General features: G+C 47.2%; 7 protein-coding genes across 7 annotated transcripts; 4 read left to right on the top strand and 3 right to left on the bottom strand.

Annotated features, from left to right (window-relative positions):
• Positions 1-989: 989 nt before the first annotated feature.
• Positions 990-1508, top strand: EV420DRAFT_1642994 (uncharacterized protein; the record flags this gene model as incomplete). Its single annotated transcript, XM_060477438.1, has 3 exons — positions 990-1266; positions 1312-1358; positions 1413-1508. 3 exons carry the CDS (start codon positions 990-992, stop codon positions 1506-1508), a joined length of 420 nt encoding a protein of 139 aa, XP_060330920.1.
• A 2599-nt stretch (positions 1509-4107) lies between these two features.
• On the bottom strand, positions 4108-6069 carry EV420DRAFT_1479868 (uncharacterized protein; the record flags this gene model as incomplete). Its single annotated transcript, XM_060469611.1, has 9 exons — positions 4108-4262; positions 4573-4677; positions 4734-4870; positions 5284-5314; positions 5377-5431; positions 5478-5593; positions 5749-5811; positions 5875-5949; positions 6045-6069. The coding sequence occupies 9 exons, from the start codon at positions 6067-6069 to the stop codon at positions 4108-4110; spliced, it is 762 nt and encodes a 253-aa protein (XP_060330919.1).
• Positions 6070-6695: 626 nt separating this feature from the next.
• On the top strand, positions 6696-8218 carry EV420DRAFT_1764274 (uncharacterized protein). The gene is made up of 10 exons (XM_060480772.1): positions 6696-6856; positions 6907-7119; positions 7167-7232; positions 7278-7303; positions 7358-7547; positions 7592-7639; positions 7684-7760; positions 7808-7923; positions 7974-8084; positions 8139-8218. Exons 1-9 carry the CDS (start codon positions 6782-6784, stop codon positions 8075-8077), a joined length of 915 nt encoding a protein of 304 aa, XP_060330918.1. The 5' UTR covers positions 6696-6781; the 3' UTR covers positions 8078-8084; positions 8139-8218.
• Positions 8219-10162: 1944 nt separating this feature from the next.
• EV420DRAFT_369259 (Clavaminate synthase-like protein) lies at positions 10163-11805 on the bottom strand. Its single transcript, XM_060481875.1, has 11 exons — positions 11720-11805; positions 11555-11676; positions 11375-11500; positions 11280-11322; positions 11118-11229; positions 10988-11067; positions 10921-10936; positions 10805-10866; positions 10655-10758; positions 10539-10603; positions 10163-10489 (listed from the first exon to the last, which is right to left on the bottom strand). The coding sequence occupies exons 1-11, from the start codon at positions 11769-11771 to the stop codon at positions 10222-10224; spliced, it is 1050 nt and encodes a 349-aa protein (XP_060330917.1). The 5' UTR covers positions 11772-11805; the 3' UTR covers positions 10163-10221.
• Positions 11806-15819: 4014 nt separating this feature from the next.
• Positions 15820-17616, bottom strand: EV420DRAFT_369091 (uncharacterized protein). The gene is made up of 6 exons (XM_060481874.1): positions 17486-17616; positions 16810-17430; positions 16597-16761; positions 16389-16541; positions 16156-16328; positions 15820-16106 (listed from the first exon to the last, which is right to left on the bottom strand). The coding sequence occupies exons 2-6, from the start codon at positions 17287-17289 to the stop codon at positions 15950-15952; spliced, it is 1128 nt and encodes a 375-aa protein (XP_060330916.1). The 5' UTR covers positions 17290-17430; positions 17486-17616; the 3' UTR covers positions 15820-15949.
• Positions 17617-18144: 528 nt separating this feature from the next.
• Positions 18145-18981, top strand: EV420DRAFT_1642987 (uncharacterized protein; the record flags this gene model as incomplete). The annotated part of the gene is made up of 2 exons (XM_060477437.1): positions 18145-18714; positions 18766-18981. 2 exons carry the CDS (start codon positions 18145-18147, stop codon positions 18979-18981), a joined length of 786 nt encoding a protein of 261 aa, XP_060330915.1.
• Positions 18982-18993: 12 nt separating this feature from the next.
• On the top strand, positions 18994-21287 carry EV420DRAFT_1308842 (uncharacterized protein; the record flags this gene model as incomplete). Its single annotated transcript, XM_060468533.1, has 3 exons — positions 18994-19089; positions 19147-20887; positions 20935-21287. The coding sequence occupies 3 exons, from the start codon at positions 18994-18996 to the stop codon at positions 21285-21287; spliced, it is 2190 nt and encodes a 729-aa protein (XP_060330914.1).
• Between the last annotated feature and the right edge of the window lie 577 nt (positions 21288-21864).

Genomic DNA, 21864 nt, shown 5'->3' with positions numbered 1-21864 from the left:
CGAGCGTCCATTACCAAATCGGGTTTAGGCGTCGGACCAGTCGGCAACAATTTGAAGCGGAGTTTAAAGCTTTTCACCTACACCACCCTCTGTCCAAAGTCTTGGCCATACCCATACATCCTTTCTCAACCTACACGACAGGATCCCGAGTAATGGAAAATTGCAAATCCAACTCCTGGTTAATACGCCATTGGTCTCACCGTAATTTCTGTACTCTCAGTTGACGCGTCGAATCAGTCAGTCGCGTGCCCTCGTTCTAGGAAAGAATCTCCAGCTCGCCCAATTGGGAAGGATATAAACAATCATCGACGTTCACTCTCTCCCATCGACCACCATGACATCCCATGCGACCCTCAAAGCTACGCTTTCGCCTATGTTCGACATGATAAAGAACCTGGAGAACACGCTTATCAGCGTGGATGCTGCTTATGCGGCTGCCGTTGCCGATGAAGAAGCCACAATGCTGAGAATTGGGAAGCTCGAGGCAAAGTATCGAGTCTATTCAAGTGCATATTCCTTCACCTTTTCCCTTATCAATGCCGTACTGACTCGCCGCTATAGAATACTTGAAAGCCGATAAAAATATCCTGGGCGTGAAGAGGAAGAATGAAGGTATGCTTTCTTCATTTCTCAGACTTTTGCCTAGCGTTAAAGCCTCTTTAAGCCGACCTTGACGGTCTTGTCGACGATAGCTCGAAGAAGTCTCGCAACGCCTCTACTTCCAAGGACAAAGGTACATATGTCACTGTTATACAACATCGCTTTCCGAACTAACCCTGATTTCATGGAAGCTACACGGCGCACTTTAGACGGCACTCAGAAACGTGAAAGGGCCAATGCATCATTCAGCAAGAAGGGCGAGATGGAAGAATGAACGACTTTGAATACTGTACTAGGTACTGCGATAATAACCAAGCAATCCAGCTGTGGTCTAATATTGATGTCTATAAATACTGCCATCGCCCGATCACGCCTCTTGCACAAGAACCATGAGCATCATCGACGAGACCAAAGCTGCCGTTGCTATATACCTCGCCAAACCAGCTCCTACTCTTGCCGAACTGATGGCGATTGTCGACGTCGTTGACGATGCCCATGCCAAGATCCTCGAAGCCATGGGCGAAGCAATCCATTCGGCGCAAGTTGGGGCGGACGAGTGCGACGAACGTGAGAAATCTCATCGGGAGGCGTTGGCGTCTGTTCAGGAGCAGATTGATGTGGAGGTTCGCCGTACTGAAAGAGCATACAAGGCGCGTAAAGAACTAGGTGAGATATCTATGTCATTGGCTGCTTTTATTGACCTCCGTTCAGCTGCCGCTGTTCCCTCGGCGACTACGAAGGAGTTGCAAGGACGTGAGGTTCGTCCATATTCTCATCGCTTTTTGATGCTGATGATGACTCGTCAAATCTAGCCCAGCAACAGGAAGAAGAGGAACAAGGAGCATCTCGCCCAAGGCGGCATCCACGACGTCGCCCCAGAGTCGGCTGTCATTGGTTCTGGAGCATAGAAACCGCATTGTTAATTGTTATCTGTTGCAAATCGAGTCCATTTTCTGCGCATACAATCACATCGTATTGAACTAGGAAGACACTCATGCGCAATAGGAAACTTTTCTACTTTCGCGCTTGTGTACCAGTGAGGTAGACTGCCTGTATTCAGAATGGCTTACTCACTGCGAGCAACGTTGACGATGATGCCTCGTCGGCCTCCCTCAAAATCTCTTGAACTTTTTCTTCGATAGACGTGAAAACGGATAACAAAGACCAAGCCAAAAGCGTACCTTCATTGAATCTCTTGTGTATCATCTCTTCCACCGAGTCTAGCTTCTCAGTAAGCCTATCTTCATCCTGCTTCAGTTTCAGCGCCTCCTTAGTTTTCGCAGCTACTCTCCCGAGACCTTTCTGGATAAGATCCTGCTGTGTATGCGCTTATTTCTGGGTACATTCTGCGAATACGATGCCGATGTCTGTAATTTCCTTGATCTCGTGGAATAGGGCGCGGGCACCGTCAGGGTGAAGCTTTCCGTTGTTGGTGGCAGCCATGACGGGTAAGTAGAAGCAGCGGAAGGTTTACATAATGACTTCTTCTGGTCGTCTGCCAACGCTATGACGCGTGTCTTTTGTCATCATCCAGCTAGGGCTTTAACCCGAACCACCATCGCTACGCAGACTACCCTACATATCATCCATGGACTTCACTGCTGCTTCCAAGGCCCTCGTCCGACGATTTTCTACCAATCTCTTCCTCCTTGACGCTGATGCTGGTCGGAAAGAGGTATACAGAAGAGAGCTGGAGGCGGTCATGTCAAGATTGGCACGGGCGAAAGAGGTAGCAAGCAACGCGGAGGCAGATACACGTACTATGTTTCGCATTTTTCCCGCTTTTTCTCAATAGCTCATCAGCATACAGGCAAACTTGAACGACGTTTGAAGCGGTCGCGAAGCTACGCCGAATCCAGGTCCGCAAAGGAGAACAATTCAGGTGCAACTAGCTCTTCTCTGTTGTCGGATGGCGCTTATTCTTCTTCCAGGGATCGCGGTAGCGAGAAAGCGACAGAGATTTGACTCGAAACATGGCGAAGGCTCCAAAGGTATGTGCCACTGCGTTGCCAATCTCGCCTTTAATATAACAGTGCACAGTTCCAAGCGAGATTAAAAAACGACGTCGACAAGCTGTAGTCTTCTCTCCATCTGCCCTCGATAGGATGATCTCCAGCGTAAATGATAATGCTCTTTAGCTTCCTTTCACGTTCATGACTACGGCTGTATCCCACCTTCGCTTATAAATATATATCCAAACTGTGCAGAACTCGCCCCAGATTTTACTTAGGAACCATCCGTGGAAGCAAAATTGCCATCGGTTCCCAAGGGGGTATTCACCGCTTGATGATTTCAAATTGAGTGGATTAATGGTCCGTCTTTACGAGCGACTGTCACCTAGGATTACTACGTACTAAGTAGATTGAGTGCTCAGCAGTCGCCGCCAAAAAGCCACGTTTGATTTCGCTGTATTCTGTAACGTCGTATGTCTGACCTCGTTCAGGAATCACCCGCGGAAGCAAATCCCTACCTGTTCCCAAAGAGGCACTCACCGCTTATCGATTTCAAATTTATTTGATTAATGATTGTTGAACAAAAAGAAACACTCACCTTGAATTGTTCAACTTCTCTTGCTCGCCGATTTTATGATTCGATCTCTGTTTTTGATGTTAGCACCGCTTTTTCCGACCAGGCTACTAAGGACTTACTGAAGAGGGGAAGATCATCGCAGTGGAGAGACGGTCGTCTGCCTCGCATCCAATTCCTCGTGTGGCTTTCGCGCTGCCGGAATTGGAGAAGACACAAGCCGCCCTCCGAATCCTTCCGGACACGCTTCGAGACCGATGGGTCAGTCAACCAAGACATCATCCCCGTCGAGGTGAGCTCGCGAACCTCCACTGACCAGGATTATCAGTGGTTAGCAGCATCGACCCGCCATGTGCCAGCAGAACTAGCACACGGACGCCTCTACGACTGTCCTTATGAAGACAGGCTATCCTGTCTCCTTCGGATCAGCCGCTGCATTGCCCGGCAATTATGGGAGTATTCGTGGGATTTGCGTTCCCCGATGTGTTATTGAAATTGTGCGTCCCAATGTTCAGAGTTTTGATTTCGTGCTGGCTGACTGGAGTGATCTGAGACAGGCGAGATCGGGTAATGCAAGGCGGTGTGATTCCAACTAGGGTCAGTATTTATCAAGTAAGATGTACACCCGCGGAAATGAAGAGAAGGAGCTTTTGAATAACGGGGAGAAGTCTTGTACAGCTTTCAGTAATGCGGAAGTTCGAATGCACCGATAGAGAATGTTATTCCTTACCAACCGTTCCCCGGCATGAGTCCACTCCTGCGATACCATGAAAACCAGTAAATGCATTCCTGCTTATATGGATACGAGCAATGGAACCTCCCCCTTCTGGCGATACTGCTAGGGACCCTGTCCATTTTCAATTGGCTTGAACAAGGGTTTATTCACGTTAACAGACGCCAGCTCTATCTCGTCTGCATTTGGGGTACCTCCGTCTTCTTAGTTTGCCTTCCCTTTGCGGAATCCGACTTGTGAGATGAAGATTATTGAACAAGGCGGCAGGTATTTCGCGGAGGGTTTTCGATTCTGCTGACTGTTGGAAGGGTAAGATGGATTTCTGGTGCCTTTCCAGAGATGACGCCAACTTCCTTCATTTTACGCAACTGTAACGGATCCCGGGTGGCTACCTCGAGTAATACTGGCAGCGAGAACAAGGCAGCGGTCGTAAGTGAAAAGTCGGTTTGATTTTTCTCCATATTTCTCGGCCACATTCCATTTTACACAGGTTAGGACAAGCGTTTAGAGAAAACAAGGATGTCGGCCCGTGCCTCCGCATTTTCCAGACGCGATCACATGATGAACACACGCTTGGCAAACTGAAGTCAGTCTGACTTCCTGGGCCCAAACACCCTTCTTTTTCTTGTTCTCACATCCGCGTCAAATTTGAGGGATTTAGACCCTATCTGGCCTAAAATATCATGGGTACTGACACTGTACCGTTGTCGTACCCTGAAATACTGTGCTCCATCCTTTTCGGGATATGATGCTGAATTTGCCTCCTCGGATGGTTCCCAGAAAAACAAATTGATAAACGGTAGAGGAAATTTCAGGAGCTAGAAACATTGAAGTCGTCAGAGCATAAACACAAAAGGAGATTGTACGATCTCACCATTGAAGAAATTCCGTCGAGCAGAGGTAGACGGGAGACTATCTGCCTTCATAAGGATCTCTACCGTAGAAGTACTATCATCCACGCCCTTGTCCCACATCGATAAATTCTCTGCCACTTTCTCGCGACTGCAACATCTATAAGAGGAGTAGGCATCGACAGACAATGCAAAGAGAGACGAGCGCAGCTTGCACGTTCTCTATATTTGTTGTCCCATACTCAGACCCAACCTAGCTCCGTGACCGCTTAAAACGCTTGTCCATTCCGAATACAATTGGTCTCCCTCGCATGAATTCAAACGCGAAGATATATGGACATTCATCTGTTTTTGTATTCGTTTCAATGTCCGTGTCGATACTGTACAATTGCATACGCGCGCATAGAAACAGATCGATAGTCACCACTTTATAACAACACAGTTTCTCCAATCTGGAATCAATGCTATCTAACTCGGGAGCAACATTGTGGACGACGCCTTGGATGAGACACTTCTTGGCCCTTCAATTGCTGCATCATTAGCAGAAGAAAAAGGCGGTGAGAATAGACGAACCTGACGTCCTTGAAGCGCCTCGGCGGGCATCCTAGGAGTTGTATCGTCTGTATGGGAGTCAGCAACGAGCTAGATATGGAAGAGCAATCGTACCTTTACATAACAAGTCTGCTTTGTCCCTGCCGCAGACCTTCTCACAAGTCCACTTCTGAACAGATATAACAACTTAGTGAGTTTTCTCGTATCCATCGTACGTGCCCCCGACATGTGCCGAATGAATGGCCTGCCCACGGCCTTAAGGATTTTAGCATGGGTCTAGTCGACGCTGATATCCTTCCGGCGAAGCGATCTTCCTCTGCTTTCGAAGCCGCTGAAAAGAAATCGTGAGAAGCACAAAACGTGAATAAAGAAAGTAGCTCACGAAGTTATTCAGCTTCTTCGGTCGTTGCGTGCTTTGAGTTTGATGCCGAGGCTTCTGAAAAAATGGCATTTGAAGAGATAGATGTAGGGCATCAGCAAACGTACCTCCGGACAACTGCTCGTACTCATCGGTCTTGCGTTCCTTGCTTAAGACAAGCCGTAGCAGCTCTACAATACAAAGAAGGGACAAACATTCAGCATAGCTTTAGGCGAGATCGAGAGACAGCGGACCTTCCGAGGATTCACTACTAAACAGGGTAGGCTTCTTGCAGTACTCGTCCGGGATACGTTTTGGAAGGCGAAGGGCTGGGGAAAACAGGCCTCAAGAAAAGCGATAAGTGAAAGAGGAGAGGAGCGTTGACATACCGAGAAGGGCCACTTAAACCATGCCGTATGCATACATTTCTCGCTCAAGTCGTTCTTCATTGGCGAGTATCACATCCAGCTCTCCCATCTCGCATCGAAGAAAGGTGTCGAGTCCTCGATTTGCCCAACAACGGGTGTCAGATTTTCAGTGACGGTTCGAGGGGCGGACATGATGTTGGCGTAGTGAAGGTTTCGCAAAGAGTCATATAGAGATGATGGTGGTCTGTGGGAAAGAGGCAAATGAGACGAGTCGAAATTTTATAGCGATCACCTACCAGCTAAAAGTATAGGTCGCATCAGGAGAAAAGGAATACATGTCAGCCCGTTCAATACCGTGACACAGAAATGCGGACTTGGAGACAAGATATGCAGAAAAACGCGCATATATCCAGGTATACGATACAACATTGAACCAAAGAATAGATAGGACCGCTTTGCACTCGCAAAAATGCAGAGTCAAGTGCGGCAAAAGTCCTCTGTAGACGCGGCGGCAGGTGTTATAGAGAATGTTAAATTGAAAGTTTCTGTTTGAGCTTGAACGTCGTTGTTGGGCTGCTAGTCGATCTGGCGCCGTCAAACCAATATCGTTCGTAGAAAGAGAGCGCCAGACGTGTCTCGATGGTCGCCAAAGTCAGCATGACACCCATTGGCATGAGAGGGCAGAGCAAGAGGGAATTGGAACTCCGCCCAATTTGGCTCTTGACATCAACCAACACTGTGACAGACAGGTATTTTGTGTTTATTCTCACACTATCACCACCTGCCTCGCACAATGCCAGTTTCCCATCGGCAAATCGCACCCGACTACTTTCGTCTTCAGCGGTTATCTCTCGATTTGATCTTGGAGGTATGAATTCATCGTCGTCTGGGTCTAAAGTCGCGTCTAACGTGTCACAGATATTTGCTTGGTGCGCACCATTGGACCTCGTCATTCTTCGAAGTGTATCTAGGAACATCAAGACAATATTGGATCAGCACGGCAACCGCTGTTGGACTCGTGCAAGGAGTAATCTTCTGCGCCTGCCCACCGTACCATCTTCCCTGAACAGAAAATACAGCGAAATCTCCCTTATCAACTACTTCTTCTACTCTGGATGCAATAAGTGTCTTGTCAGTAGCCGCCTTATATCCTTACTTTGAAATCTCACAGCATACAGAGCTGCGGCCGTTCTGTCGATGATGCATTCCCCAGCTTGACGTACATGATATACCTATGCATAGATGTGAGCTGCTTCGGATTCATTGGCCAATGCTGATTGGAGATATAGGCGGGCTGTTACAGTCATTTCATGTCGTACGTCCTTCATGCATCATTATCCTCACTCTTACTCACCATCTTGCCTTTCAGCAATCGACAGGGATACTTGTTTTCATATAATCCACAAGAGAGGTCTTTTCACAAGTACAAACCCATTCTACAATTCCTATACTATGACCCGTCTACGGTAAAGAAGCTATACCTGGTGAGGCAAGCCAAGAGGGAACTCGCCTGGTATAAGCAAATCAGATCCTGGGGGGACGATCTCATGCTTCATCCGGTGCGAATGTTGACATATCGTTTGTTTTCGTTCACTGACAACAGCTTGATTTGATGACTGAGAGAAAAAGAACCCACCGTATTCTACAACAGGTATGTGCAACTTGATCTTAGATTCGTCGCTTAAACTGGTTTAGCATGCGAACAAGATGCAAAAATGGGCAGCGGAGTACGGTCGCGAACTCGTCGTCGTGAACAAGAAGAATCGTGCCTTGTATGTCTGTCTTTGCTTGATTTCTCGTGCTCATGGATTGTCCGTAGCTTAAAAACTGTCACTCAATCCAAGCGCCTCGATTATCTTACCACTCTTCGTACCCCCGCCATGCGTCGAACGTTGGAGGAATTCAATCGGCGTTTAACATGCCTTACACTAACGGGTACATTGTTTCTTCTAGTATGTAAGGTACTGTTGCTGAATTACCGGCAGTTTGGCGGGATATAATGACCCAAGTCGTTAAAGAATACCACGAGTTTCGTGCATCCAAATTGAATAAACGTACATCGCCGCAAGCAATTAACGAGACGCATTGACCACATCGTGAGTTCTTTCAATTACAATCAACTGATTCCGTTGTTTAACAATCCACTTCAGTACCTATCCTAATACTACCACCACCATTCTAGTTTAGTCTGCAGAATACGACATCTAACCTTCCTATTTGAGATTGTCTCAGATTGTTCCAGCCGTCTGCACCAAAATCAAAACTGTGAACGTGAGGTCGCAAGGAGGGAATCAATGTGGACCGCGTTACTTTGGCGGCCATCCTCCGGAATTGGTCACGTACCCTACATAGTGATGCGTGGGTGGCGCGGTGAGCTGCGCTGTTTCGGCCCGTAGTGAACCTGATCAAGTCATGTACGGGTCGGCCCCTATGTCCTGTCCTCTCGGATGAGTCCAGCTGCAGTAATGGATGATGAATCTCAGGGCAATGACCGGGATGTGTCCCTCGGGGTAACGAGATCCACACTTTTTGTTAGCCACGTGATTGAACAGTTTGAAGTTGCTACGGTATGATATCGTCTTCGACTTTTGTCCTGGTGATTGTTTTCGTAGCCGATATTGTGTGTTAGAAACTTGGTAAGTACTTAATGAGCCTAGCGGATGAGATAACTTACACATTTACTATAGGAAAAGTCTCGAATCAACGTCAAGGTAGTCTTACTTCCGTCCGAGTCCAGATCTGCTGAACCAAATGGTTCCAGTATTGAGTTCTTACGCTGCCTTTTTCGATTTGCGTTCTGACAACGTTGACGGTTCCAGCCTCACAAATTTATTAAAACCCTTGTCTCTAAACATCAATTTCGTTATCCCGCCAATCATCCGCGAGATAAAACCAGCATCACATCCTAAAAAGGCATTCAACGCTCGCGATTTTGAAATCCAGGACCAAATTCTCCCGACGCGTTTGACAGCTGCAGTGAGTAGTGCCTGTTGAGAACACGCTCGATTTCTTCCTATCCTATTCGTTCAACAAGCTAACTAATAGAAACAAGGCGGGATCTCCTTTGAAGATGCTGTTTGAGCAATATAGGCTTCCTATTTGAGATTGTGCCACCTCGCTCAGTCCAGGATAGCTCTGAGTCGATCACAATCGCCTTACGGATGTTGCCACGTCGAGTCGTATCTTCAGACGTTCAAATCCATTTAGCCCTAGCAAAAGGAAGGGCTAAATGGATTTGAACGTCTGACGCCTGCAGGTACGACTCGACGGAAGACACCGCCACGAAGAAAGATGTGACATAGACTATGCTGTGTACGGGACGGAAATTCCACTACCAACGAGCAAAATGAAAGTAGTCCCCGACGGCACGGACGAAGACATCCTGGTACACTGCACGGCGAATCCCCTGTTACCAGGTTCATCGTTGAGATGCAGCTCGTCTGAAAGCCGACCGGAAGCGAGGCTTCTAATCGAAATGTCGCATCTCACCGAAGCCAATGCGACACCCACGTATCCCATGGCCAACTAGGATATGCGACTTCCAAAGGATGGCCACCAAGCGGAGGCGGGCTACTGTTTCTAACCTAGGATCTCTGAGTCGGCACGTCAACAGTTACAGTTTTGATTTTTGGACAGTTTGAGTCTATCTGAGACAATCTCAGATCATCCCAGCCAGCTGTGAAAAAAAACTAAAACTGTGAAGGTGCAGACTCAGAGATATTGTATTAGAAACGGTGGCCTGCGTCCTCGTGGGAACCATCTTATGGAAGTCGTTGTATCCCAGGGCCAAATGGGATATGGGGGGTGTCGTATTGGTCCGCAAGTGATGACCTCCCCGTCGGCTTCCAGAGTCCTGCTCCTCGGCGATGAATCTAGCAACAGGTAATGATTCGTTCGAGCAGTGTACAGGGATGAATTCCTTTTGCCGACTAGGGTCACTTTTTATTCGTATTTCAGGACTTCAAAGCTCAGAGTAAAACCTGCTCATGGCCTAACGCTTTATGCGCAGTAACTTACGATGTCTTCTCTGGCCCGAAGACGTTGACTTCAACTCAGTCCGCTACAGGTTCCTTGGGTCACTACACCTTAGTGCTCAGCTCATATCAAGTACATAATCGGCATGCCTAGCAGTTAAAGCAATTCCGAAGGTAGACATAAAAGACCGATAAATTTGGGTCATAATCCACTGCACTTTGCGTCTTTGGCGGCCCTTTAAACTACGGATACCTCTCATTAGTTATAATGCTTCGTCATAACTCCGGCGACAACTTCCTCTTCAACTCTCTCGTCCCCGTCTACCTTCCTCGGCTGCGTCTTTCCATACGCTGCAGCTCTCCCCTTTCGCCACTCTTTCATGGTCGGCGCGTCCACATTCACAAACCGTCGACTCGGTGCCTTGGTGTCAACCAAAGGAAGGAGTTTGACGTTATCGTCTGGCATAGAGAAGTAGAATACTCCGAGGCGTTGGCACCCCCTCTGATCCATGGGAGGTTGAACGACACTGGTGGCAGGTCAATACTCAAATGTCAAGACACAGTCCATCGACGTACCGATGAATTGTGGAACGATAAACCTCCCCCGACAAAAACTCGAGTGCATCTCCAGCATTGATGACCTATTTCAGTTATCAGTAATGGTGTCATCTTACGGTATGTAGTATACTCACGAGCGCGTTCTCGATATGTTTTACCCATTTCCAATCTCCCGAGGTTGTAAGGATCTGCAATGCCGACACGGGCTGACTGTACAGGATGGTTATTGAACCAGAATCTACAGGCATCAGTTATATGTAACCGTAGTACAGCAAGACACGTACCGGTGTGCCCTTTAAGCCAAACATTCTTCGTCTTTTTGTTGTCCTCGGCTGAGTGTGTGTAGCTTATACCAGATGAGCGAACTTTGAGACGAATTATGGGACATTGGAGACGCAACTACTTCATAAACCTCACTAGTTGATATGTTGAACGATCCGTGGGGATTAAAAATATAGAACTCTTACAATATGTTTCCCCGACAGAGGAGTATCCGTGAATATCCACGAGGGCATTTTCTGGGAGACCTAAACCTAATGCGAGGAGTCTGTATTGTGAAATAAGAAAGACGGGCAATACGAAAATGCTAAAACCGACCGCAGTATAGGATGAAGAACATTGAAGTGGTTATGCTTTATAAATGCTTCGATCTCTTCGAGATACGGGCGTAGGCCTTTGGGGTGCTGTCGCATGGTGACATCTCGGTGAACTAAAAGATTTCAGATTAACATAACGCGAACCACTACCAACAAGTCTTACAGTTGTAATGCTCGATTTGATCTTTCACACCGTTGTCGATGTGCTATGAAAGTCAACTTTCCCAAGAGTCCAGACGTAAACATGGCTAGACATACCCAGTACTGCCGGAGTTTATACCCCTGGTAGGACCCTGTCTGTATGATTTTCGCCTCGTACTGCTGCTTTTCGCTATCACTGACATCAGTGAACGGAATATCAGCAATGTCAACTATTCGCTGGTTCTGCAGGACGGTGTAATCGGTGAGAGATAGAAATACATAGAAGTAACCACGTACCTCGGCAAGTGATAAACCATGCCCAACTACATAGAAAAATCCATGTTTCTGCATAGCTTCGCGCACTTCTTCGGGACGTGGGTTCTTGGATAGGTCAATTATCGGAAGGTCCGCATAGTCCACTGCAGGATGTAAGTACTTTTTATTAGTATATTTTGTACGTACATGACTCTTTCGTGACGGGCGGCGGAACGTAGTGTTTAACTTGAATGGTCATCGTGGTGGCACCTCGGAGGGATAAGAAAGCTCGTGAGATGAGGAAGGCGGCTTTAAGTAATCACAACACCGTGAGAGCGTGGAGCGTTCCGAAGGACCGCCAGAAAGGTTGGTACTCCCCGCACCTCGTGTTTCCTCCCCGAATCAATCCAGGAGCTCGTTTTGATTGTCCATATTCGAGCACCACACATCTTGTACGTGAAGCTCATATATGAAAGTTCAGAATGTTAGTGCTTCGAGTGACGCTGAATGGTCAAGCTTGGTGGTACTCGTAACCGTTCCCATTCGATCCAAAAATCGGACCTCCGCTAAGGATCTTCAAAAAGCCGTTTGGCACCATATGACGCATCACGCTCTTGCCATGACTCATGAGGTCGTCAACCACGGGTCACTGATATAGAACGGCAAGGGAACCAATAGACGGCATTGTTCAGTGGTATCTAGCATGAGAAAGCATGGTCATAAAGTGGAGACTCAGATAACGTACAGATAGTAAAATAAGGAAGAACACTCAAGAAAAGATGAAAACCAGCATCGAATTTCCACACTTACATGAACGAGATAGAAGAAGAGGCGGAGTGGCTATTCATAACATTGCTCCCATCCTTGGCTTCTTCCATCCTGACCCACAATCGACTCTGACAGGAAAAGTCAATCCGAGATTTTTCATACAAAGATCCCCCAAAAATTTACCTTGGCGAATATCGTGATGTTTATACCGAACATTATCTCTAAACGAGGAGAACAATTTCCCTGATAATGTCTGTGACGAGCTTTTGGATATAATGCATCATCGGCATGGCCATTTGTTCGTAAAAAGGAGCACTTACTATACCCCATTATATCTGGCTGCCGCGTATCTGAATCTTGTTGCGCTCTCTTGCCTTCTGGCCATCGAATTTTATTCTCGTTTGGCCCTATCCCAACAGCCAATCTTCAATGTGACGTCTTCAAACCTGAATCAGCCGATAAATCTTTACAAGACGTTCAGTGCCCTTCCATTCACAATTTTGCAAGTACGTACCTAGGCGGACTTGCTGCAGAATAAATCAAGAACCGAGTCAAAAGGCTATGCTTGTTCAGGCAGCTTCGAATAATGACCATTGATTTTGACTGTAATGAATGATATATAATTAGTTTTGTACCATAAAAGCATGCTCTAAAGACTCACTGCGACCACAGAGGCATTGACATTGCCGGTCCTTGTGTCTACATCTAATTCCAAAAAAGACTGGGACTGAGGGAAAACCAACGCTCGTTCTGCGACCTGTGCCACTTCAAGGTGATTTCCCTTGCCGTATTAGCTTTCAATTGCTACAGGAATATGGTCGCTGATTGAAACGCATGGAACGAAGATGGGAGCTGTTTAAGTACTAGTGTCAATGAAGTGGTAGGCCATCGCGAGGCGTGGCGTATCCGAGCCCTGTGTGAAGGGGGGGAAGTACTTGAGTAACAACATCCGGTAATATTGCAAATAACATGTTAAAGGTCGCAGCACATTCTCCACTGATATCAGAATAAATGAGAACAATCACAATTATAGGTAAAAATTGACAGAACAGGCGCACCCTTACGGCGCCTCGGAATCGTTGTATGTACCTTAGGCAAGTTACATTCAGAGGCCGAAAAAAAACGGCAGAAAAACGAGAACTGTCACGGGGAACAGCGGCTCTCCAAAGTAATCGTGTATATGCGAAAGAACAGACGTATATTAGATTGATAGACTGTACGACATGGGAGAATAAAAGAATGAAGGGAAAGAGCAAAAAATGAAATACATCACGAATTAGAAGAACCCCGAGATAATCCTTGAAATCATCGGAGACAAAGTGGACTGTTACGCGCTTGCCAAACGGCAACGTCCAAAGCTTCCCAGCGTAGGAATCACGGCGCTCTATAAGGTCATTAGACAATGGACCAATACATCAAGGTGAAATGCCTACCTCGAAGGAAATGGGGGTGCTCGTTGTTCAATGTTACATCTTCTGGGAAACCAACAACCGTGCAGGTAGCACCACGGCGGAGATAGTCACCATTGGGGTATTAGCCCAGATGATGTATCACAAGCGAGACCATTCATGAGCGCAGGAGTGACAACAAGCCAAATCCTCATCCACCGGTTGCAGCCTTGACATACCGATCCGGACCTCGTCACCAAGCAACTTGCAGAGTCTTTTATCGACACCGGAGTCAATGGTCGTATACTGGAAACCACGAAGACGGGCATAGTGCACAGCGAGGTGGTCGGGACCTTAACCAGCATTGAAGATGATATAGCTCCTTGAATTGATTTGGTTGCACTTGATGGCGCTGTAGACAGTGGCTACTGGCGCGGAGAATAGAAGTAATAACACGAGGAGTTGGGACGGGGTCAACATAGGAGACAACATATGGCGGGCCCGCTACCGTACAGTATATTCACTGAGCAAATTTCTTTCAATATGGAAAGGGAAAACAGGTTAGAAAACGCACCGAGTTCGCAGCCATTTCCGCCATCCTCACAGCTCAAGCAAGAGTCGGCGAGTGAAGGCCTCAGCCAACTTCTGAGTTCTAGCTCAAGTTCCAACCCACGGCGTCTGTCACCTCTCAGTTACTGAGCCTTCCTACCGAATTCCCAAAGTCCTATTGTGCCAAAGACAGGACACCGAGAACGACTACTACAGGGTACCTCAGGAAACCCTCGAGAATATCTGAAGGCTACTGCTGCGACAGAAAAAGAAGAAAAATCGGGGAGATCCTCGTCCAAATAACGAGATCATGCGGAAGACTGAAGACAAAATAGGGTTTACCGCCGGTTTCACTGGGTTCCCACGCCATGTTACCTGCCAGTTATCTGCCATGCCCATACTGGGCAGGTGGGCCCCACGCATTCAACAATTTATTTTGAGGTCGTTTCTTCATTGACCCTCATAAGTCTTGTATATATAAATTGAATATATTCATATAAACCATGCAGTAAAAATTTGTGGCTCAAAACGCGATGAGGATAACGCTATTCACTCAAGACGCAATTCCCCGCCAAAGTTATCTGCCATCAGCCCCTATAGTTATCTGCCATCATCCCGAGTTTCACCCGTGCGACTGTTCTTTCTCTACTCCTGTCGTGTATTCTGTCCCTAGTCATGTCGCTTAGTTGCTACTATCATAGTGACGCGTTTGTGTCAGTCTGGTATGTTCTTTTTGTGATATAATGTGGGTACACATGCTGAAAGAACTTCTTTTCATAAATAGCTCGCATTTTTCATTTTTCAAGCTCTGTCTCCTGCAGCATGGCATGTCCAAGCAGTGTGAAGGATGAACCAAGACCAGACAACGCTCCAAGGAGAGGATGGCCACCAAAGCCACGAGATATTCCATCCCAGGAGGAAAATGGTCAGTATGTCTCATTCCGGAGTTCAGATATTCTACTCACTGTATGCAACATCTGTAGACTTGGATGCCAATGACGAATACGAATTTGATGATGAGGAGTACTTGGAGGAGTTTTTGAGGAGGCTGGATAAGGCTGAAAGCAATGCCATAGCCAGTAAGTTGATTCTCCTTTCAATTTCGGAGTTTTTCCTGATTTTCTGGCTGCCTCTTAATGCAGAGCTCAAGCGATTGAAAGCAGAAGCAGACACCTGCAAGAAATGTCTTGTAGACCTGCAGGAGGCTGAGAATCATCCGCTTAGCTGTATGAACCATTCTTTTTCATTGCAACATGGGATACTCATATTTTCTATAGAACCATTCTCTAATCCACTTGCAGGACCCCTCTCTGATGGGGCGAGTGACGAGGATGAGCACTTGGACTCCCAAAATGAAGCTGAGACACCACACGTCAGTCGCAATACCGGGGATGAGCCAGCGGCGCAAAGACATAATGCAACTGACAAACCCATCAGGAAAAAATGACCTTTAGACATAGCGATAAGTAGCATCTGTATCTCCTATTGCAAATGCGAAAGGTCCCCTTTATGTAGCGATCGTAGCCACTCATTCGGACCTCTGTAGCACGTCATAGCAATAGATATTAATTGGGCACATGTACAATAGCCCTCTGTATTCATACATATAATGCTCATCCTACTACTATATTGATACAGTAGAGCTATTTCGAAGTATCGTTCATCACATTTCAGGGTATGGTGCAATACTATCATTCTATTGGAGTACGGGTAATTGTAAGTTATTACCAATTCATTCCGCTGCCTCCTCGGCTTCGCCTTCCGCTTGCGGTTCCTCATCAAGCGCCGCGGCCATTGCCTTCATTTCTTCATATGCCAGGTCCCTCGCAGAATCAGACAATTTGAGAGGTGCTGCTGGGGTCTGAAGGCCTGCTGCTCCCGCTTGTTTCCTGAACAAGATGTCAGATATGTACACAATGCTTCGTGATCAGTAATCACCTTGCTTTCGTATACCAGGCCTTCCGCAAGACTGTTGTCAAGTCCGGTGATATTTCTGCCCACTCCTTCACGGCAGGGAGATGGTGTTCGTGGTAGCGCACACTAGCCTCAGTTTCATTGAAGATCAGTGCCTTGTAGCTCCCGGTAGACCATTCATTTAAGCAGTGTTCAATCTGGCCAATCAAGATATCATTAGACGGTGAGATTGAGGCAAATGAACATCGAGGACTGACCACAGTGAAAATGAATGCCAAGGCTGGAATGGGAATCGGGTTAAAGCGATCAGGGAATGCGAGTCCCGGAGCATCTTTGTTGTAGAAAAAGGCACGACTGATGGCATCGAAGAGAATCGGACTATTAAAATAGCCTGTGCGTGTAGTAGCATCCTGAAATGTAAAACATGATTATGCTGCAGTGCAAACACTCTTCAGGTTTACACACCTTGTAGTAGAAGCCAAGCGCAGTCATGAGCTCTATACATTTTTGCTTGTTCTCTCGGACAGTGTTTTCAGATTCAGCGCCGGCAACAAACCCATATGCAGGGTGTATGAGTGGTTTGATCTGGTCCCTCACGAAGCTTCGAACACGCACACCACGCTTTCTTATCTAGAAGAAGCATCAGTAGAAGTATCTGAGTAAAAAATTTTGAATTACCAGTTTGAGCATTTCATCGCTAAGCTTGATTGGTTGTTCGTCGCTATCAAATCGGATGCGCCACTCCTCTTGGGCCCAACTCGACTGCATATCCTCATCTGGACACATGCTGATGGCCCCAAGACGTCCTTCATACCCACGCATAGCCTTGCGCAGCGCTGTCTTTGTCCAGCCTTCATAGTGACTGAGTTTATCTCCTTTTGATCCAGTAATCTGAGATGGTGGAAGAGGTGTAGCAGCGGGTGCAGAAGGATTGTTTGTCAGAGGTGTCGTAGAGCTGGTCAGAGGGTCTGAACCAACAGGGGGCAATGATGGTGGTGGTGCTGCTGGAGTCGCGGTCACGTCGTCGCTGTGTTGAGACTCTCCACCAGTAACTTGAGTGTGAGGAGGAGTAGTGAGTAGAGCACTATGAGAGGATGAAGATGGTGAGGCAGAGGGTAAACGGGGAGGAGAGGAATGATGATCGTGAGAAGTCATCATCGTCGATTCTCCATGGTAGCGAATATTGACCTCATCACCGTCAGGCACAAATGAGAGTCGAGGAATAGTTGCTGTTGGTCATGTGGCACCTTTGGCACGAATTCTTGGAGGCTCAGGAGACTGGGTACCTTTTGAACGTAGCTAAGAGTGAATATGAGTGTTATGAAAAGGTGCCAGAACAAGATAACAGCCTTACAGATGTCGGAAAAAAGTGAGATGAGGACTCTTCATCATCATCAGAGTCACTCCCATGGCCATTGAAATTGTCTTCGCTTTCGCTTTCTGGAGGTGATCGTCCATGAAGTCGTTGATAATCATCATAGTACTGCTGTTTGCGACGAGCCTCAGTACCTAGCAATGAAATTAGTACTGAGCATCTACCAATGAGTGACATACGGTTGGTATTATTGAGAAGGGCTTGCTGCTGTGCATTACTCCTTTGCGAACGGGCTAGCTGCTTTCTCAGTTGAGCGATCTCTGCATCCTTGCTGGCTTGATCTGTATCCAAGTCTTAGTTAGAGATCATTCAGACTAAAAGACGTACCATTTGCTGCCTGCTTCTCTGTGAGAGCACGGTTTTCCTTGCCCCGAGTGCGGTTGGGCAGCTGGACATTGCCACTGAGATCAGTCACGGCTTTGACGAGACTTCTTCAATGCAGACTGGCCATCTGTGGATGACCCGCCAGATGCATGGGACCGCTTGGTCATGGTGAAGAGCACGCAGATGGTGGTAGACAGATGAAAAGAGTCAAATGTCAAAATCTGAGACAGTCAACAAAAAAAAACGTGACCAGAACGCACGATCGGTCTCGCCATGGCAGGACTGGCCTCTGCATCTGCCCGCTCACTGTCATCATGTCTGGCAAAATCTTCAAATGTCCTGTTTGCAAGGATCAGTTCACCTCTCGCTCCAGCAGAGGCTTACGCTCGCACCTGTCAGCAACCTCATGTGGTCATATACTCGATGAGCGGAATGCTCCAGTCACTGGCAAAAGAAAGAAGCCACAGTCAGCTACAAAACAGGCTGAAGAGCATACCACATCACCATCTCTTTCAATTCCTGAGGAGCCTACCTTTCCGCCCGATCCACCCTCACCTGCATCTGATTTTGCACCATCAGAGATGGCCTCACCATCAAAGCGATGCCGAGTCACTATTGAAGACGTCGAGGATGAAGGTGATACCCCACCATCTTCTTGGAGTCATGACAGCCTTGTCTTTGTGGATTATCCCGATGCTGGCGCTGAGATTGAAGGTGCTGGAAAGGGTGAAACTACGTTTGAAAGAATTAAGAAAGAGAAGCAGAAGCAAGGAGAAGAGATGTGGGCGCCTTTTAAATCCTGTGAGGAATGGGAGCTTGCACGATGGCTGATGATGTCCGGGGTTAGCCAAGCAGATATAGACAGGTTCGCAAAGCTGGGAGTGGTATGATTTCAGCTTTTGATGTTAACAAAATTGCTTACCATGTAAAACCAGATCCGAGACAATGTCAAACCATCATTTAAGGACAAGCGCACCTTTCTGACTAAGATAGATGAGTTGCCATCTGCATTGGGTACTGAGTGGAAATGCGAGGAATTTGAACTAGTTGGAAATGTACTCGATAAGGATGGGACTCCCATCGTGCAGACCATCGAGTTGTGGAAGCGTGATCCACTTGCATGCATCAAGGAGCTCATGCAGGATCCCTGATTTGTGAAACATATGCGTTACGCACCGGAGAAGATGTATACGGATGAAGGGATGAAGAACCAGGTGTTTGATGAGATGGCGACAGGCAAATGGTGGTGGGCCATGCAGGTATGTATTCCTCATCAGCATGACCTATCGCAAGATCCTAATATTGGATGTAATCAGAGACTGTTGCCAAAGGGAGCAACCATCGCAGCGATCATCCTTTCGTCCGATAAAACCCAGCTCTCCACCTTTAGTGGCAACAAATCTGCCTGGCCGGTTTACCTTACCCTTGGCAACATCGATGCATCTGTCCGAAGGAAACCATCAGAACAAGCCACTATTCTGATAGGTTACATACCCGTATCAAAATTAGAGTGCTTTACCAAGGATCGTCGATCTGTAGAAGGATATCAGCTGTTCCATGACTGCATGCGGGCACTCCTAAAGCCTCTTGTCGAGGCTGGCCAGAATGGTGTCGAGATGCTTTGCAGTGATGGAAGGACACGGCTCGTGTTTCCTCTCCTTGCTGCCTATGTGGCCGATTATCCTGAGCAGTGTCTAATAGCCGGCTGTGGAGAGCGACGATGTCCGAAATGCACTGCTACCTCAAAGGAGCTGGGTGATCCATTGCACTCAGTACTACGCGACCCTGAGAAAACCATCGACGCACTCAAAGCAACACAGACAGGAAATAACATGGAATTCAAAAACCTCGGCCTACGCCCAATTACGCCCTTCTGGATGGACTTGCCACGATGTAACATCTTCCATTGTTTCACTCCTGACCTTCTACACCAGCTCCACAAGGGCGTCTTCAAAGATCACCTTGTCAAATGGTCGACGAAGGCTGCAGAGGCGACAAAGGCGGAGGTTGACCGTCGTTACATGGCTATGCCACGGCATCCTGACTTACGCCACTTCAAGAAGGGAATTTCACTTGTCACGCAGTGGACAGGAACGGAGTACAAGAATATGGAGAAAGTTTTCCTAGGCACGCTGGCGGGAACGGCAAAACCTGATGTCATCATTTGTGTTCGTGCTGTGCTTGATTTTATCTACTATTCCCACCTTGAACTACACACAGATGAGTCATTGAAGAAGCTTGAAGACTCATTACGCACCTTCCATGCCCACAAACACATATTCGTTGATGACGGCATTCGCGACCACTTCAATATCCCTAAAGTCCATTCAATGGTTCACTACTCTGCGATGATTCGGTCCCATGGCGTCACAGGAGGCTATAATACCGAGGCATCAGAGCGACTTCACATTGATTTTGCGAAACGAGCGTACCGAGCATCAAACCAGAAGGGATACATCCAGCAAATGACAAAGTGGTTGACCCGACAAGAGGCAGTGCAAAGGTTTACCCGATTCCTAGACTGGGCTCTAGAAGGTGCAGGTAGGGATGAAGTTGACGAGGTCGAGGATGATGTAGACGTGGCAGATGGTGATGAAGAAGCAACGGCGCAGGCTGAGATCAACATGGAGCTTACCAAGGACACTAATGGGGATCAGGTCACATCCCGTGTTAGCCTACAGCATGGCGAATCAACGTACACTATACCCAAAAGACCCTCCTTCACTGGCATCGATATAGCAACTTTGGAGAACCAGTACGGGACTCAGCAGTTTGTTCGCTGTCTGGAATTTTTTCTTCGTGACCGTGGCTTGCTCAAAGATGATTTCTGGGATGCTCGGCCAGCAAAATACCAGGTGTACAAGCGCTTCCGGATCTGTATACCCCCGGTTCCTGAAGTCTCGACAACTGTTACCCTGGATGTCATTCATGCATCGCCGCCTCACACAACGGGGACTAGGAGGAAAAAGTATGTGCCAGCTCAGTTTGATACAGTGCTGGCACGGCGAGACCTGCCATTGGATAAGAAACAGGACCTGGACTTGTTAGGAGTGAATGGTGTGTTCTAACTCTTCATCGCTTGCCTGTATTTAAATTCTTTGCAGGTCTTCATGTTGCACAAGTCCATGCTATTTTCAACCTTCCTGAGGAACTCGGCAGCTTCCCACATCCGCTAGCATACGTTGAATGGTTCACCCCTCTGCGGCGCGTCGATGAACACACGCAAATGTTCAGGGTGGAACGGTCTATGCGGAATCATCTTCGGAATGCATCCATTATTCCAATTACATATATCTCCCGCAGTTGTCATCTTATACCATACTCAGGACGTATTATGGACCCTACATGGACGAGCGAGAGTGCTATGGAAAAGTGCAAGTCCTTTCATCTCAATACGTACCTTAGACACATTGATTTTGTCTTACTACGCTTAAAATGCAAGATTTCCACAACATGATTACCACCGCACCAAAACCAACAGCTTTTCATTCGCAACGTCTACATGTCATGGTCTAGCACCATTATCAACCTCTACTCCTGACTCCTGATCCTGAACGTAGTCGGCATGCACAGCAACATCCTTATTACGATTTCACGCTTTATCTTATCTTATCACCTTCATCGTAATCCTGCTATGCTAGTTTTCCGGACTTGATCGCATTCGCCATGCGGGTCTCGCGTGTTTAACGCACCGTTGCAGACACTTGTAGTATATTTAGCACGACCCAAACTGTATTTAAGTAGCTCGACTGCAGGTCTTAAACCTCAGTCTCGAACTAAAGTTTATTCACCCGATAACTTAGTCTGAACTCACTCTCGCTCAACTAAGCGATAGCTCCCTTAACGCAAACCTGCGGACAACATAAAGCGCCTGACCGAAGTGCGAGTCATGCTTAGTTGTTTGATCTTGTTTGTTATATCGGTCGCTAACAATTAGTTCGAGACTTTCTTACTCCTCAACAACAACCACGTTGACGAGCAGTAACGAATGAACCCTATCGAACAATACCTCACAGACCTCTTTGGACTACAAG

The sequence above is a fragment of the Desarmillaria tabescens genome (assembly GCF_030435595.1).
Source record: "Desarmillaria tabescens strain CCBAS 213 chromosome Unknown EV420scaffold_17, whole genome shotgun sequence".
In the NCBI taxonomy this organism is placed as follows: Eukaryota; Fungi; Basidiomycota; class Agaricomycetes; order Agaricales; family Physalacriaceae; genus Desarmillaria; species Desarmillaria tabescens.
This window is presented reverse-complemented; position numbering and strand designations above follow the sequence as displayed.

Excerpts from the sequence above, each read along its gene's own strand:
- EV420DRAFT_1764274 (XM_060480772.1), top strand. The coding sequence starts at position 6,782 with ATGCCAGTTTCCCATCGGCAAATCGCACCCGACTACTTTCGTCTTCAG. Across the intron at positions 7,304-7,357 it reads TGTTACAGTCATTTCATGTC|CAATCGACAGGGATACTTGT; the intron begins GTACGTCCTTCA and ends CTTGCCTTTCAG. Across the intron at positions 7,548-7,591 it reads ACGATCTCATGCTTCATCCG|CTTGATTTGATGACTGAGAG; the intron begins GTGCGAATGTTG and ends CACTGACAACAG.
- EV420DRAFT_369259 (XM_060481875.1), bottom strand. The coding sequence starts at position 11,771 with ATGACCATTCAAGTTAAACACTACGTTCCGCCGCCCGTCACGAAAGAG. Across the intron at positions 11,230-11,279 it reads TCAAATCGAGCATTACAACT|TTCACCGAGATGTCACCATG; the intron begins GTAAGACTTGTT and ends GAAATCTTTTAG. Across the intron at positions 11,068-11,117 it reads GTTCTTCATCCTATACTGCG|ACTCCTCGCATTAGGTTTAG; the intron begins GTCGGTTTTAGC and ends TTCACAATACAG.
- EV420DRAFT_369091 (XM_060481874.1), bottom strand. The coding sequence starts at position 17,289 with ATGATGACTTCTCACGATCATCATTCCTCTCCTCCCCGTTTACCCTCT. Across the intron at positions 16,762-16,809 it reads GCGATGAAATGCTCAAACTG|ATAAGAAAGCGTGGTGTGCG; the intron begins GTAATTCAAAAT and ends TGCTTCTTCTAG. Across the intron at positions 16,542-16,596 it reads CGCTTGGCTTCTACTACAAG|GATGCTACTACACGCACAGG; the intron begins GTGTGTAAACCT and ends TTTACATTTCAG.